The sequence below is a fragment of the Elaeis guineensis genome, chromosome 6 (assembly GCF_000442705.2).
Source record: "Elaeis guineensis isolate ETL-2024a chromosome 6, EG11, whole genome shotgun sequence".
Taxonomy (NCBI): domain Eukaryota; kingdom Viridiplantae; phylum Streptophyta; class Magnoliopsida; order Arecales; family Arecaceae; genus Elaeis; species Elaeis guineensis.
In genome coordinates, this window is record NC_025998.2 from 10698641 (window position 1) to 10716323 (window position 17683).

The following is a 17683-nucleotide window of genomic DNA, read 5'->3' on the forward strand; positions in this document are numbered from 1 at the left end:
AGTGATAATATAATATTATATTAATATTATAATATTTATTATATTTAATATTTATATTAATATAATATTTTTATTAATTTAATATATATTTATATTAACATATTAGTATTTATATTAATGTAATATTATATATAAGATATTAATAAGTTTATTATTTAAAATATTAATATTTATTAACATAATATAATATATATTAATATTATATTAATACAATAAATTATTATAATTTAATATTATATTATAACATCTTAATATTATTTTATATTAATATAAATATAATATTATTATTTATATAAGGTTTAGGAGATAATGTATCGTTTTATATTAATTAAGGGTATAATGAGTATTCTACATAATATTATTAGGAAAATGGATACTCAACCAAATATAAGTATTATTTAATAAGTCACTTTTTTATGATCAATCAAATATATTAAAATTTTATTTATAAAAAATATTTTTTTAAAAATAATTTTTTAAGAAGTTACTTTTAAGAAAGAAAAGTTCTTTCCATGAACCAAATTAATCGTTAGCGAAATAGGAGATTTGTACCTTCTTCTTCTTTCTCAGAACTAAGAAAAAAAAGATAATGAGAGATGATGGCTAATAGCACGTAGCTGGCAACCGACATTTGGAAGCAAAAGACCGGCAGGGTGCAAGATTGGAAAAAGAGGGAAGATCAAAAGATCAAGGAAAACATAGGAATAGGGTGTCCTATTTCTCAATTAAATCCATTGATTTGCCAACTGGGATCCATAGTTTAAGAGCTAAGGAGAATACAAAATATGATAAATTCAAAGATTAAAGATATTTTACCTTGATTCCAAGAGTATTCGAGTTATGGTGGTGGTGAAAATCGTCAGATGAAACTCAGGAATCACCGCATAGTTTCATCCAAAATTTGGTCTTTCGATGTAGGATTGGGAGAAGAGGGGGGTTTGTAAATAGGATGGGAAGAGGGCCAGAATCCTTCTCGGATTTGAATTCCATTGGAGAATCAGGAGGAAGAAGACTTCCCATAGGAGCCTTCTTCATCATATCTTTTCTACTTTTTTAACCAAGATTTCAAATCCGTGTAAATCATTTTGGGCCTTTTTCTAGTGGACCAGTCAGTGGATCAAGCCCAATTCAATATTGGGCCTATTTGGGTAAGATATTACATTTCCCCAAGAAAAGAAAATTTCATCCTTGAAAAGAATCCTTTCGAACTTGATTCCCATAGGAGAATCAGGAGGAAGAAGCCCAATAAGAGTCTTCTTCATCATTTTTTCTTATTTTTTAACCATAATTTCAAATCCGTGTAAATCATTTTGGGCACTTTTCTAGTGGGCGAGTCAAGTGGATCAAGCCCAGTTCAATATTGGGCCTATTTGGGCTAAGGTATTACATTTCCTATCAAAAAAAATAAAATTCTATCCTTAAAATTCTTTTTCTTGTTAAAGTCTTCAAAAAAAAATTAAAGATATTTCCTTAGTCATAATCATCTTTCATTATTAAATCTTTCATCATAATACCTTTTAAATCAAATTATTGCTTTGATCAATTTGAAAGTAATTTAGACCACCATGCTTTTGCTGCGCATTTTAATTTAAATCCATCAATATACTAATATCAAATTTAGATTTCTAAATTATATCACAATCAACATAAATTACCGTCATAATGTCTATCCGCCTACACTCATCTTTTCCATAGCTTATCCATATCCAACTGGTTGAAGGTGTGGCCTTAATTAGGACCAATAAGCTAAGTTGGAATGTTGAGATCCTTTCTAATGATTGACAAGTGGAACTCTTGATCGGGATATCCTCATATTTTAAGTCTAACTATAGGCTTGGTGGCTTGATATTCTCATGTTTCTCCGTGGAGCCGGTTGCACGTAAAAGTTGAGGGAGAAATTATCGATTAGAATATTTTATTATATGTGTCTTAACTTTCAATAAAAACCACCACATCATTGTTCTTGGAAAAAGTGTATTACTATCCAAGCTTAATTAAAAATTTTGAATGAAAAAAATTTAACTAATTGGCCAACCGATGATTTTTACTATTTTGAATGAAAAAGATTCACTTTCTCAGATGCTCGATGGTTTCTAAATAGTTGGTCAGTATACAAGCGGTAGAACTATTCTAACCAATAATTTCTCCAATTGAGGGTTTGGAATGTAGAAATTTTAATGTTTCAGAAGTTGATCAAGCACGGATGTTCTGGCCAGGGTGGTTGTGACATAAGAATATTTTCCCCGTGGTTATACCTGTGTGTGTATCCTATGTAAGTTTGTCAATGAGTCTACAATTGAATAGAAAAAATCTTTCAAAAAAAACAAAAATCTTCCAAAAACAGCAAAAAGAAAAAAAGAATATCTTCCAAGTAGGAAATTGCAATTCTATTATTTGTTATTTACATGCTCAAAACAGCAGGCAGCTGGTCATATTTGGACCATGGAAACACTATTCTTTTCCTCCACAAACTATTTTTACTATCATCCTATAAGATTCTCCCTTCATTAATTTCAATTGCAGTGCAACTCTTGCACTTTTCTATTGTTTGTGAAAAAGGTGGCAATTCATGTATAATTTCCACATTACTGCTCGTCAAGAATGATGATATGAGAGAATGACTATTTTGCAGTTTTTGTTCTCAATACCCCAGGCGTTGCAGGACTATTTTAACGCCTGGCTACTTTGCTATGGGAGAATGATGATAATTGCAGTTGTTTGCCTTACTTATTTAAAAATGTGATGTCTGGCCTTTGTGAGATCAAACACTCATGTTGTGCAAGATGTGTTTGGAAATGCCTTTTTTTTTTTTTTTGGTAAAAGAAACCAAAAAAGAAGTTGCAATTGTTTTAGGTTGTTATCGAAGGCTTTTATCCCTGTTTGGTATCATTGCTGCAATTGTTTTAGTATTAAAAAGTTGGAACGATTTACAAAAGAAGAATGGGAGTTATGCTAGTCGTACCCAGAGGATAATAATAATCATTGAGGGTTTTAAAAAAAGACCAAGCTACATGGAGAAGAGTCCTGGGGCAAATTAGAGCCGATCATGATCCAGATTTAGGCTTAAAAAATATCCTTAAATCGATCCAGCCCGGAACCAGACTAAAAACGAATATAATTTCAGCTGGAGGCTCAGTTTATGATCAGCTCTACTCCAAAAATACAAAGTGGTCCTTATACTACTATGATAATTAGAAGCTCATGCAGCTAGAAGACTTTGGATTAATCATGCCTTCGGCTCTTGTCCCAAGAGAGAGATCAACACAAAAGTTCGTGACCACAAAGTTTCTCGACCACCTTAACTTAAAAAGCTAATAGTAGGGCAACAATGTCCCCCAACCATGCAGCAAGTTCACTGATATACGTAAGCTAAATTCTTTAGATTGCTTTCTTTTAATTTTTATCTTTTTTTCGTTTCCCTAACTGCGGACTACCGTATCAATTGATGTTGCTAGTTTAGTACAATTTCTCGTCTACTATATGTCAGCTATCGTAGATGGTTCCCACAATTAAGTATAATATAGAAAGACTACCAGACACATCTTGTACTATTCCACAATTTCTAGGAAATTCGTATGATTTTTTTTTACTAATTAATTCATTCTACATCCTTTGATGGTTCCAACTGCAAGGTGTCCCGTTGTGGGTTTTTTATAAATTCTTCACTTTTGATTAAAAGATTTTTGTCGGAAAGAATAAAGATATGAATGAAGTGGTTGTTACATATGCATCACCTTTAGATAAGGGTCATGATACAGACACTAAGATTCCATGCTTTGAATGTTAATTTACCATGCCACAAGTGCTCCCATACAAAATATATTTAATCATAAAGTCATCAGTTTCAAAACCAGTCCTGGACATCATTCATTACATGTATCATAAAGGTTGAGAGATATTTCCTAAACCCTTTTGGTCCTCGAGGTAACAAATAAAGAAATAAGTAGCTCATTTTGGATGAAGCTTCTCGTTGGAAAAGTTATACACTCAACTATAGATTGTAAACGGATGTTCGATATACCGATCAGCTCTTCGTACGACTCATCGGACCCGTCTGACCTGCCATCCAACTCTACCGACTGACGGTATGCCGACACCGTCCGATCGAAGGTATGTCGGTCGGGCAGACTCTTTCCATCTCCGACTGGCTGAACGACGGAGCCCGATCTCCGACTCCTGCAATGCGTCAGACTGACCGTCGGAGGGCCCCTAGATCTTCACCCGACATCCCACAACCAAATACCGACGTATGCCCGATCGGCTCCCTCAAACGCCGTACGACTGCTGAGGGCCACCGTCCTGACAGAGATATGCGGCATAGCCGTCCTAGGACATTGTCCTGCCAAGGACATAGATTAATCCCAGCGATTTGACAACCCACAGCGACTTGACAGTCCGCGGCAACTCTGACAGCCTCCGGCGATTTGACAACTCCCCCAGTTGTCTGCACCATTAATGACGGCACCGCACCGCGCCCTATTATAAAACGGGGAAGGCAACAGTGCTGCGAAGAGGTTCTTTCGAAGCCCCTGAACTCTCTCTCTCTAGTTCTCTCTCTCTCACTGAGTTCTCCTGATTCTTTTCTACTGTTGCTAGTTCTCTCTGACTGACGTGAGTCCGGAGCATCTTCGATCATGTGATTCTTGCATGTTTCTCGACAGGATGAATTGAACAACGGCAATAGAGATTATATTACAGTTTTGTAGATTGAAAATGTATCGGATATCATCATATTCATATTCATATTTATTTTATTTGATAATATAAATACGGATATGAATATTATTCAAATATAAAAATTATATTTATATTTATTTTAAATAGATACATAAATTTTGGATATCAAAATATGAATATAATTATGATATATTTAGATAATTAAATCAAGTTAATAACATATTTATATAGTTGTATATTTTTAAAAAAATTAATAAAAAAATTAATAAAATATATAAGATTACATATAGATTTGGATACGGATCGGATAGTTGTTTATTCATATCCATTTTTTTTTACGGATATACATATGGATATGGATATTAATGAATTTTTAAATTTTTATTCATATTCGGACTGATTCGATATGAAAATAGATTCGTACGGATAATATCATAATAGTTATAGTATGTAAAATATGTAATATTTTTTAAAAAAATATTATAATACATAATATCGGGTATTGTGAGTCACGGACGAAAAAGCTGCACTTTCGCTTCATATTTTTCTTGTTTATTGAGATTTGTGCATTAACCTGCACTGCACAAATTTTTCTCTACTAAAATTTCTTTTACTACAGCACTTCTCAGGACTTTGTTATGGTCCCCTCCTTTTCCTTTATCCTATTTTCCTCTGATTTGTACGTAGTTATCACAATTCAATAGTAATACAAGAAAACTATATGTCTACACCAATCTCTCCTCACACATGTATCTCTCTCTCTTATCTTATATATATATATATATATATATATATATATATATATATATATTATATAAATATATATATATATATATATATAAGTTGATTGGATTTGAATTCGGATCCGTCAAATCAGAACTTTATAATAGAGTTGTATATCAATGACCGAAACTATTGAATATGATTTACTATCTCAAAATTATTTGTACATAAAAAATTTATGATTTGAAGATCCTTAGTCATATATCAAGTAGTCAAAAATTAGATAATTTAAATAAAATTAAATTAAATTATTTTTTTATCACTTGATGCATAGACTAGGTATCTTCAAATCATATAATTTTTTTGTGTAAGAATTTAAGGTAGTAGATTAATCCAACGATTTAGATATCAATGCTTAATTTATGTATGCATATATATATAGGCATATAATATTCCAATCCAATCAGTCATCAAGCCCAACCATGTTTGATGATGTGTCAAACGTGCTGCTTAGCGTTCGGTCTTCTATTTTATATCCTTCCTTTCATCTATGTATTCTTTCCTACAGAATATATGCTTAAGGGTGATAAATGTGTCACAATGGACAAATGCAAACCCTTTATTCAGTTTGTATTTTATAGGTGGGTGTTAGATTTGATACTAAAAGCTTTGATACATGGTATCTAAGTCGTGTTGCTTTAAGGTGGAACACTTCTCAAAAAACCCACTCAAATGGCTGTGAGAATCCAACTAGATGGAAAGAGTGACATGCTTTTGCCCAAGGCTAGCAAAAGATTCATACCTAACATCGCATATTTCTGTGGAAACCCAAAAAGAGGTTATAGTCTTTCAAAAAGTGTAAAAGAGTCCTTGAGGTCAGTCCACCAGTACTTGGAATTCCAGGACAGACCTATAAAGTACTGTAGACAACCAGTCTTATCTATATTAATTGTGTGGTAGAGGTGGGTGAATCCTTGAAAAGGAAAAGGTTATGATTGTCCTTGAATAATTTATGGAAAAGATTATTATCAAACTGGAAAGGCAGCAACATGGAAATGGTCTTTCCAACCGGATCAGTTCTTACTTTTTCCTAACAGGAAGCCATTAAATTGTAGAAGACCCATGTTTATCCACATAGCATATCCTTTTGAGTGAAAGAAAAAGGAGAGATGCCCCTTTAGGATAGTTATGCAAGGAAAAGTGATGATTTGATTAAAAGATAAAAGAACGAGGGGGTGCTTTTTAATTGTTTTGATGGCGATTCCTTGATAAACAAATCCGATTTGCGTTGGCACACAAATAAAGACTTCCCCAGTTAAACTGTTTTGAAAGAAAAGCTGGGAAAAATTCTCAAAGCCAGCCAAGATTTTCCATCTTGCTAGCTTACATAAACAAGGAGTTAGTTATTGCGGTTCCTTTGGTGAAGATGCTCACTTGTAATACAACCTTCACACTAATGAAGGGCTGGGCTGCAAATGAACCGAGCTACTCAAAAACATTAGATTCATCCTTATGCCAGGATCATTCGAGTTCATTTATTAAGCTTTTGCCAAGGTTAAGCCCGAGCCATCCTTATCATGCACAATCTATCGGAAACTCAAGCTCTACTTAATATCTATCTATCTTCATCTATCTATCTATCTATCTATCTATCTATTACATACACACAGATGTATCTACATACATACATGGATACATATAGGTATGTTCATGCACATAACATAAAACACCACATAATTGGTATACCGCCTGGCTTATTTGCTTCCATGGGCAATAGCATCGATATTATCTACGGCATTAGCCAGAGTTTGATCAAACAAGACATCAGCCAAAAGATACAATATTGGACATGTATGATATGTATGACTGGGTGATCTGGTAGGTGCTATGTAACATTTCCTTGACGAGACAATTTTGGGCTGGGGGTGGTCCACACTGGGAAGAGTTGGGACCAGTCATTGATGAGAGGGCTGGAGGCTATAGACTACTACGTAAGATAAATGAGAAGATGAAGGAAAGAAAGACAAGTAAAAGAATCAAAAGGTCTAATGCTAACCGTTCCCTTTTAAGCTTTCAGTGCTCGCTGCTCGCCATAAAAAGAACCCATGTTACTCCAACTGCCATGTCAACCTTCTTTAACTCGGCCGAAGCCGCGATGGTGTTGATCAGACATCCTTACACTGAATTTGAGCAGTCGACAAAGGTCACATGGGCAAGATTCATTGTGAAATGTGACCACTTTCAAGTCACTGCTCAATAGTCCTCTTTTTTTTTTTTTTTTTTAATTCTTACAAAAATAATCCATCCTTATAATAAATAAATAAATATTAATTGGACCAGATCCACTGGCCAGCGATATACTAGTCTGACCATAAAACAACAATCACATGCCTATATCGCTCCATTTTTTCGCTTTCTTACGTGTCATTTTGTAGTTGAACTGGTCAACTGCTGAGCTGATGGACCTGATCCAACCAATAGTATCTCTTTCTTTCTGATTCTTATTCTTTATTGTTGTGAGAGAGCATGTCTCATCATCTAAAGCAATCGCTCTAACTTGGCACCGTGAAGTTATTAGACATGGACCAGCTAAACATTGAGGTATAACATGTAGGTCTAGTCACATGGATGTTTTGTACACTTAATATTATCATGTTCGGGCTAAATTGAACATTCTGAAAATATCCTTGCACTTACATGAGCTTTTACTCTCTCCCTTTATATGAATTCATTCTGAGGCATTCAATCTTAGCTTTAGCTCCATGTGGGAATTTGAGGAGGATGGTGGCATGCCATGATACGTGATCTAAGCCTTCCATGGGTTGGAAAAAGTAGATGAGAAAAAGGAATCCTGTGTGTTTTTGAAATTAATATAGATTTGCTATTGGGAACATATTATAATCAACCATTAGGTAAATGAATGAATGCTAGGTTTTAGCTAGGTGTCTATAATAGTACACCAACCTAGATGCCGGATCACTGTCACATGTAGTTGATATACGCAAGGAAGAAAGGAAAGAAATGCTAAATGGTCCCATGAATGAAACGTTGCTTTATTACCTTCATCACCATGTGCACAACAAATATGTAGCACTAATGCATGCACCCCATACTTAGTCAGCATCCCTATTGAAAATGATTATTAGACTTTCTGCTTGCCCCTTCATCAAACTATAATAAAATTGTCACCATGCCCCTGCCTTGATTCTTATCAGGTCTAACATGATGCGCAAACAAATCCATATCAAACCTAGGCCATTCCTTCCTGCTTAATTTTTCCATAGGGCCTACGCAATAACTCCAACAAAACCATTAGTGCAGGCACCAGCTAACTAAAGCTAGTAAAGTCTCTGGGAAATTTGGATTCTGTTGCTGACAACTCCCACGCCTAATGTTGGATTACTGTGGTGATAGAGTAGTGAAGGGGTGGCACCAAACTCTGGCTTGAAAATCTACAAAAAAAAAAAAATCTGGCTAGGAAATTTTCCGGCGGGGGACTTTGATGCTCAAGTTAGAAGATGAGAATAATGAGAAGGAGAAGAGAATGAAAATTTCTTTTTGCTTATCTTGGGGGTCTCCGCACCCCTCTATCCATAGAGGAGGGAGTTAGAGTCGTACATATTTTGGAGTTTGGATGGTTTTTTAGATATTGTGCATAGATTAAACTGGCGAGAGTTATTTACATTCGAGATGTGATTCAATCGAAGATATTCTTTCTTATCTAGAGGTTTCGAAGTCCAAAAGAGAGTGGATTTTATGAATGAAGAAAGCTGCATATTTTAGTTGGAGGTGGTCTCGAACCGATCTAAAGATACCTCGATCATAGATAAGGTAGTAATCTCGGCTCAAACGCGGTCCGAACTACCGTGTAAGTGCCACATGTAGACTTGCTTTGGTGTTAAAGTGTACACTTGACGTCAGGCTGGTCAAAAATGATCTTTGTATTCGATGAAGTTCAATCTTAAGTATCTTCAATTGATGCTGAGGATATAATTGATTGCGATCGAGATAAAGATCTACAACAGATTCAAATTTTATTATCATGGGAGTTGGAGAGATAAATTTAAAAAAAAAAAAATGTTTAATTGGAAGGGTCCAATCTCTCTTATCATCAATTTTTTTTATCATAAAATAAATAAATAAATAAAATAGTAGTCCCGGTAGTATTTGCCGGACATTAACTTTGCCGTCAAGTACTGAACGGCAAACCCTCACCCAATAAAGAGGTCTCCTTTGTCAAACTTATTTACCTGGGGCTTTTCCTATCCATACTGGTGAGAAGCATTAAATAATGAACTGCCTCCTTTTTATAGCTCTTTATATAGCCGTAGCATGGGTCACACCTCTCCCCCTACTCCCATCTCACCCTCCTCCTCCTCCTCTCTCTTCTCTCTCTCTCTCTCTCTCTCTCTCTCTTTTCGAGCTGGGCTGAGCTGATGATGGCCGACGTCGAAATGAATGGCAGCGGCGAAGCGCCGGGCTTCAAACTCTTCGGAACGGTGATCATAACGGAAGACAGAAGGCCAAAGGAGGAGGAGGGGAGAGGCCGGCGGCGGCGGCGGCGGCGGAGGGGGAAGCGGAGGCGGCGGTGGCTAGGGGAGCGGCGCTGCCGTGCCCGAGGTGCAAGAGCAAGGAAACCAAGTTCTGCTACTTCAACAACTACAACGTGAATCAGCCCCGCCACTTCTGCAAAGCCTGCCACCGCTACTGGACCGCCGGCGGCACCCTTCGCAACGTCCCCGTCGGCGCCGGACGCCGCAAGAACCGCCCCGCCCCCCGTGGCGCCTCCGCCGCCGCCGCCACCTGCGTCCTCGAGTACCCCTCCTCTCTTTACATGGATGGCGGGGAGGTCGAGCGGTGGCTCCTGCGGCCGGAGCCCCCGGCGGCGAGGCAGAGGACCGATGCCAGCTTCAGACGTGGACTTCGTTGACTTTTCCATCATGGTCGCCGTCTTCCTTCCTTTCTTTTTTGCCCTTTTTTTGCGTTGTTTCACTTTTCTTTTTTTGTTTTCCACTTCATCTCCATCACCTTTTTTGTAAGTAAAATGTGTAAATCCATCTAGCGATCACCTAATGTTATGTGGTGGCATCTAGAAGTATATCGGAAACGGAGATGATAAGGTTAAGTTTTTCCTTGTGGTTTCTTAGAAGCGCGCCGATTCCGTGGAGACTAAGCATGGTGGTGAGTATTCTCCTTTGAACATTCTTATAAAAAAGACAATGTACAAGTGGATGAGCTTTCTCATTCACATCACGGATGGTAAGTCAAAGAACAGTTGTCTTGTACAGTTCTCTTCACCCTAAAAAGAGTGTTTTAAATTTTAATGATGTAGATGTTAATCCTTCTGTACAAGGTCCTGCAACTAGCTATTTTTTTTGCCTAATAATCACTCAGGAAGTGGTTTAGTCCATCATATCCATGGGCAAAGCAAGCAAGTCAATGAAATCAGACAAGTCTGTTCTACCTTTTTCTTTTCCTTTTCCTTGAACATGTCTGCTCTAACTTTCCTAAACGACATGGATAACCATGATGGACCGGAGACATCGGCGAAAGTCCTCACATTGGAAAAGAAAAGGAGAAAATGCTTAAATAAGCCAGAGATATGACAACCAACCCAACCTTTGGCACCTTATGTTGGTGTAGGTTTATGTTTTACCACCATGTCATGGGCCATCCAGCTTCTTACGCCGCTATCAACCGCCACTTTTGTCAGCATCGGCTATCAATACTTCGATATTTCAAATATTTCACAACCCCGGTTATGTAAGGATCCAATATTAGAAATAAAAATTTGCCCCATGCAAACATCAAACTTATCAAACAGAATGGTGCTCGTAATTGCGCAGATTAAATTGGACTAAACGGTAAGCAAAATATTGATTGTTTCTGAATTCAACAAATAGAGAAAAGAAGACAGAAAAATAACTCTTTATCCTGCCGTAATGATAAAAGCTTAAACCTTGCAATGAGGAAACTCTTCTGTTGCAACACGTGCAATCTCATGAATAAATATATAGCCACCTACCACCCACCCACCATACACAAATAAACACACAGCAGCTAACAGAACACAAAATTAAAAACTAATGTAGACATCCATTTATCTTTATACCATGACCTGCACAAACCCCTGCCGGTTGTACAGCATGTGTTATACATGATACTGTTTGCACCTCTACGATACTCACTTTGAGATTATGCCATGAGATATGATAGGAAACATAGATTGAAAAGCTGATACACATTATGGTAGCGCAACACTCAATGGTCCATAAACGTAATAGTAGAGTATCCAAGAGCATGTTGAACATAATCATCTTCTCGAAAGATGATAATTACTTGCTGCATGTCCGCAATCTGTAGATATTGCGGATAATTTACGTCTTGGAACATGAGTTCCAAATTCAACTATTAAGATACAGCAAATACATTGCTCATGAGCATTCTGATGACGATACACTTCTCTTTTTGGCCCCAATCTGGGACGGTTAGAGTACATTCAATGAATATATTACAATTACAGTGAACTGAATGAATTCCTTTGTGTCCCACGTGTTAACCTTCTCCATGACCCAGAAATGATCCATGACGCATCAGAACCCTTAAAATTTCTCTGTAATTTTCCCCATGATTCTCTACATATAAAATCAGTTCCTCCATATTCATGAATATCTGAACCTGCATAAGTTGGAATGCAATTTAGATGATACACCACTAATAAATTCAGCATGTGTGCATCACCATCCCATATGTCTGCCAATATGACCACATAACTAGATTCTCACCATTTCTATGCGCATAGTCGGACAATTCTGAATGTGAGATGCCTCATGTATGGAAAAACTAATATTCAAACTTGGCGCTTCTCAACTACATTCACAGCATCCTCAATAGCTTGGACAAAAGTGGCAATCTTATAGGTGAAAAACCCGACAAGCATCGGTATCAGCTGTAGGTGCATGAAGCCATGATCTGGAACTAATATCCTGCTTCCAAGGAGAAACCTTTAGATAGACAATTGAAGGACAAGAACCCCATTGGAAAGAAGCTACAGAAAACCATGTATCATATTGAAAAAAGGGCTAAAACTAAGGGAACTAAATGAGTGGAAGATTACACATGACACATTTTTTTCAGAGACTTAACCAGTTCATTTATTGAATGCATTAACAAAGTCTTTCAGATGTACTTACTCATTCCATCTATTGTATATCATCACAAGTGCCACTGGAACCAGTAGCCTTGGTTGCGCAACAGCTCCCCTGCAGACAAGTTCCTCAGTGAATCTTTTGAGCATTACAAACAAAAGTTTTAAATTTCTTCTTTCATCTTTATACTAAACATAGCATGCTATAAATTAAAGAGTAAAACTCTTATATGCGCTTACAAGAACATGGAATCCAGAAACAAATAGGTAAGGGTGATATACTTATTCAGTGTTTCATAGCAAGACATATCACTTAATCACGTTTATGACTTGAGGCAATCATACATATACAAAATGCATGACCTTTTCAGGGTCATCAGTTAGACGTAAGTAGCTGAGTTCTTGTAACCAAACCATTACATCCATCATTCATATTCTCGTTTCTCAAACAGTCTTCACCTAGGCTTCGTACACTCTGATACAAATTATCCTCCAGCTACATGATTAAGAAGTTAATTAAATTCTCTTGAGAAGAGGACTGGTCACATGTGATGAAGACTACAACAGCCTTCGTAAGGATGGAGGCTCTCATTGTCATGAGATCAGAAGTGAAGAGTTTAGGCCTCATGAAGCATTCAGTCATGTTGCAAGCAAAGATCTAGAAAACCTTGTTTGGCTTGAGTGTGTGTTGGCGGGGGGGGGGGGGGGTGCGGGGCGTGGAGACCAAAATAGATAGAATAGTCTTTCAACATGAAGTTAGCTTGCTATAAATTTAGAAGCAGGAAATACATTACTTAGTCTTTCAACATAAAGTTAGCTTGTTATAAATTTAAAAGTAGGAAATACATACTTGACCATCCCTTTAGTCCCAGCTGCCATGGAATCTACACTATTGCCAAGCAAACGTATGTACACCAAAGAACCAAGCAGCCCTGCACCATAGCTGAAGGAAGAACAGAGCATCAAGTGCTTCGAAGAGAGTAAGTTCTGAAGCTTTTGCATACACTGACTTTATTCATGCAGGAAAAGTATGAAACTAAAAGATGGAAACAGATCTTTGCATACTTTCAGCAATATAAAGTAGACATGGCATTAATGCAATGAATATGGTGTCATGATGGGAAAAGAGGATGGGAGCAGGGGGGGTGGGGTGGAAGCAGCCAGTATCAGATCCATGCGTTATGTAGAATTTTACATATCACAGTTTAGCAATAGGTTGACAAAAAGACCGCAAAACACCTTTGTTTCTTAAAATTGTAGATACAATTTAAATAACAAGCAATTACAAAAAGTCCTAAGACTCCTAGCATGATCACAATGTTGTCCGATTGGCTTAAATAAAATCTAAATATATACAAATGTTTCATTCACCACATATCTCTTCAATTCATTCTTGAATATTAAACCATTCACCATATATTCAAATATTTATGTATTTTGAACAAGTCGCAAATAATGACTTGGCAATAAATTTCAGGTTATAGAATTATTGAGTAATTTACTTTGTTTTTGTTGTTATTGAGCCTATCATGATTCTTGTCTTCTGTGAATGCTTATAAGCAGATATATCAATCATTTTACATCTTTCAGATTTTGCTTTAATAATTTAAAATTTTATTTCATTCAAAAAAATAATTAAAAGTTTATTTAATGGTGAACTCCTGCATTGATTTTGAGTTGCAGTGTTTTCCCTAATTTGACATTGTTGAATACCAAACCTATGTTTATTCAACCTGTTATGTTACTGTAAAACACCTCCTAGAATAAAACTAAATATTTTCTAAAGCTTTATCCAATAAAAGAGCTCATTTCTTCAATCTTCAACTCCTATTCAATTAGTCAATTGCCTTGATTGTTCATTTTTGTGATCTCATGATGCATGCTATTCCGAAGGCAGAGTTATAGTTTAACTACAATAGTGATTGAGAAAATAGCCTAGAGATGGGCGAGAGTTGCTAACGAGGCTTTGCAAGGAGAGCAGCTGGGATTTTGTGTCGACAATTTTTAAAAAATGTGGAGCATGTACCTTTTAGACACATGCAAAGATAGATGCACAGACAAAGATAGAGAGAGGAGAGAGAGAAAACTTAACAAGGGAAATTGCAATGAAAGACTCATAGCCAACCTCCACCAATTGGGAGAAGGTTTGTTAGTGCTTGATATTTAAAGTTGACCTCAGTGTCCTCCGCCAACTATTTGTATAGTGTATCATCAATCCTCTAAGAGGAATAGCAAAACTACACTAGCCAGTGGCATGACAGCTAATGAATTCACACTATAGCCATGGATGTTCGAGAGGTCATGGTCCATCTGGCTTTGGAGGAATTTTAAAGAAAAACCTTGACCTGCACATGATTTTTATAGCCGGTGGAATTTGTAGGGATGAAATTCATCCAAAAGCTAGACCTCCAGTCCTATATCAACTTTATCTCCCCCCATGCTGCCTGGCTCCTTCTAAGTTGCAAGATATATGCAGTCAAAGAGTTACCAAAAAAATACAGTTTTACTTTGATCAGCTCATTTTGAGACCCAAATGTCATCAAATCCTATGTTGGCAGATTGAAGATTGTTACACTCTTAACTAAAGAGGAATACAACCCAGATTCTAGAAGGGGGACCTAGTATAAGTAGAGGACTTAGCATCAGTTTATTATTATTGCTTCATGAAAGCAAAAAGTGTCTAAAGCCCTACTTTCATGAATCTTATTTGTGTTCTGTGAGAGGCCCATGTTGAGCGCATTGAAGGAATTGCTTCCTTCTCTCTCTAATTGGACCAAAACGTGTAAACTAGCAAATGAATAGTAAACTTAAAATGCGATATATCAATATCTATTGTGAAAATAAGTGAATGTGAGAAAGAGAAAGAAAAAGAAAGAATCCAGGAAGGAAACACCTACAGAAATTCTACAAGTTGATGTTTTTGGTAAAAAACAACTCACTACAACACAATATTCCCAGGCCTACCTAGCTGCAGTTTCAGGAGAATAAGAAAAGTATGCTGAGACTACACCAATGCCACCAATACCCAAAGTGAGGAGCTGCAGCTTCCATTTTAGCTGTAATAAGGAGAAAGGAAAAAGCCATAAATGTCAATTGCCAGAACAGTGTCATATAGTATATATGGTGAAATAGGATGCAACCTCCTTACTTTCTGAAATCCAACTCTCACAGATAATTGAGGGGAGAAATTTTCAAACGTATAATAAATTAAATAAATTCATCAACTTGAGATAAATAAAATAAAAGATCAAAGAGGACTTCTCATGTCAGTGTAATAGACCAGAAATTTAGTGGGAAAAGGAGGATACCTTGAGATACTGTTCCCTTGCCTGAGCTGCCAATATCTTGGGATCCCCTCTCTCTCTCCTTGATTCCCGTAACACAACATCCTACAACAAAACAAACATCTTGTGCTCAGTGATCATTAGCAATGAAATCTCCACCTATGCCATAGAGTACAAGAATCAACTTAGAATCTAATAAATTTGAAAATTGTTACGAGAATCACAGAATACAAATAAAAAATTAAATTAAAAAAAAAAAAAAAGAATTCCAACCTTAAACAAACCATAGAGTCATCAGGGCATATCCAAATTTCAAGCATAACAGTAGCATGCACATCATTGAAATTGGATTGAAAGTTCCAAAGTAAAGACTAGTGATGACTCACACTGCCTCCAGTGGCGGCCTTAGTTGCACGGTCCCACTTTGCTTGCTCCCTCCTTGTTGGCACAAATCTCCATCTTGGAGATGAGGCATCATTCAGGATCTAGATAGATAACTTTGTATTTAGCTCTACAGTTTTCGAAGATTTAAACGCAACGGCTCAAAAAAATTTCAAAAATCAAAGGCAATTCTGTGCTTCACATGCGTTAATAATCACAGGAGAAACAGCTTACTTCAGTAGCAGAGATGCCACGCCTTGCAGCCTCTACCTGCTGCTCCAATACCGGCTTCGGCGGCGGCCTCAGCTCTTTACTCAGATCGATTTCCACACTATAATTCCCCAGCAAACCAATTAATATGAGTATATAACCTAAAAGGCTAAAAGGGAGACCTTTTCTTGGTTGTAGAACAAAACAGATGAACAATGTTCCCCGGGAAAGGAGGAAAAAAAAAAACAGATGGATTGAGTAACGAACCTATCAAGGCTCATGGCTCGATTAAGGCTCAAAAAGCCCGAGCTTTGCTCCTCCTTCGTTAAAGCAAACATACATAGAAATTAGAAGTCAAGAAAACCCTAGGAGAAGATAAAATTTTGGTGATGGGATGAGAGATACCACGGGAGGAGGCAAATTGGGGCTGGCTTTGTCTTCTCGGAGGAGGCGCTGCATGCGGCCGAGGAAGTCCTTGTTCCAAATGAAATCGTCGGTGGCGGTGACGGGATCCTCGTCGCCGTGGCCACCCCAGTACTTGCGAAGCTTGGTGGTGGTCGGAGGGCCGCCGTACTCCCCCGGAGCAACGCCGGTGGACCACTTGAGGGGCTTTTTCTTGGGAAGCACCACCTTGGTCTGGCGCGGCGACGGGACGGAGAGGGAGGGGTCGTCAGAGGCCGGCACCACCGCCGAGCAAATGACGGTGAGGCAGGCGGCGGTGGTGGTGGCGGTGACGATGGCCATCGATGGCGGAGTTGCGGCGGTGGATGCGGATGGGCTGCCGAAGCTCTTAATCGCCAGTAAATATCCAACGAACTGAGGCACCGTGTTGCGCGAGCCCCACGGGATACTCTTCTGGCCACCCGTTTATTACGAGGGTGTGGATGTGGGTGGGCATAAGACGTGGCCGCGTAAGAATCGGGTTATAGATATCTCGGTGAAGAGCTAATCCCGCTTTCCATCCAATGAACCCGCTTCATCTCGCCGATATTAAATGCGATCTCCTGAGCAACATCTTGCCCGTGAGCTCTGCAACAGCCTATCATGCTGTCGTGATTTAAATATATCTAATTTAGTTTATATATAGTATTGTAGGTAAGGATCTCATCTGATACGTAAGATATTACCTATTTTGATTCATAAATTTTATAATTTTATTTTTTAAAAAATATTTTATATTTAAAAAAATAATTTTTTATTTAACTCATAATGGATGTGAGATTATTAGTGCCTTACGTATTATTAGAATATTATCCATTCT

At 37.3% G+C, this 17683-nt stretch overlaps 2 protein-coding genes across 3 annotated transcripts; one reads left to right on the forward strand and one right to left on the reverse strand.

The window, feature by feature from the left end:
• The first annotated feature begins 9723 nt into the window (after positions 1 to 9723).
• LOC105047391 (dof zinc finger protein 5-like) lies at positions 9724 to 10724 on the forward strand. Its single transcript, XM_073259977.1, is given in 2 exon segments — positions 9724 to 9939; positions 9942 to 10724. Coding segments are annotated over 2 exon segments (492 nt in total). The 5' UTR covers positions 9724 to 9836; the 3' UTR covers positions 10331 to 10724.
• A 926-nt stretch (positions 10725 to 11650) lies between these two features.
• LOC105047392 (protein CONSERVED ONLY IN THE GREEN LINEAGE 160, chloroplastic) lies at positions 11651 to 17352 on the reverse strand. Of its 2 annotated transcripts, XM_010926311.4 has the most exons (10): positions 16828 to 17352; positions 16690 to 16742; positions 16447 to 16543; positions 16218 to 16316; positions 15856 to 15936; positions 15512 to 15603; positions 13398 to 13490; positions 12594 to 12662; positions 12186 to 12386; positions 11651 to 12078 (listed from the first exon to the last, which is right to left on the reverse strand). In XM_010926311.4, the coding sequence occupies exons 1-9, from the start codon at positions 17164 to 17166 to the stop codon at positions 12251 to 12253; spliced, it is 1059 nt and encodes a 352-aa protein (XP_010924613.1). In that variant the 5' UTR covers positions 17167 to 17352; the 3' UTR covers positions 11651 to 12078; positions 12186 to 12250. The 2 variants fall into 2 exon arrangements, with proteins under 2 accessions (XP_010924613.1, XP_073115251.1); XM_073259150.1 differs by lacking the exon at positions 13398 to 13490 and having other exon boundaries at positions 12009 to 12078; positions 16828 to 17303.
• Positions 17353 to 17683: the final 331 nt, after the last annotated feature.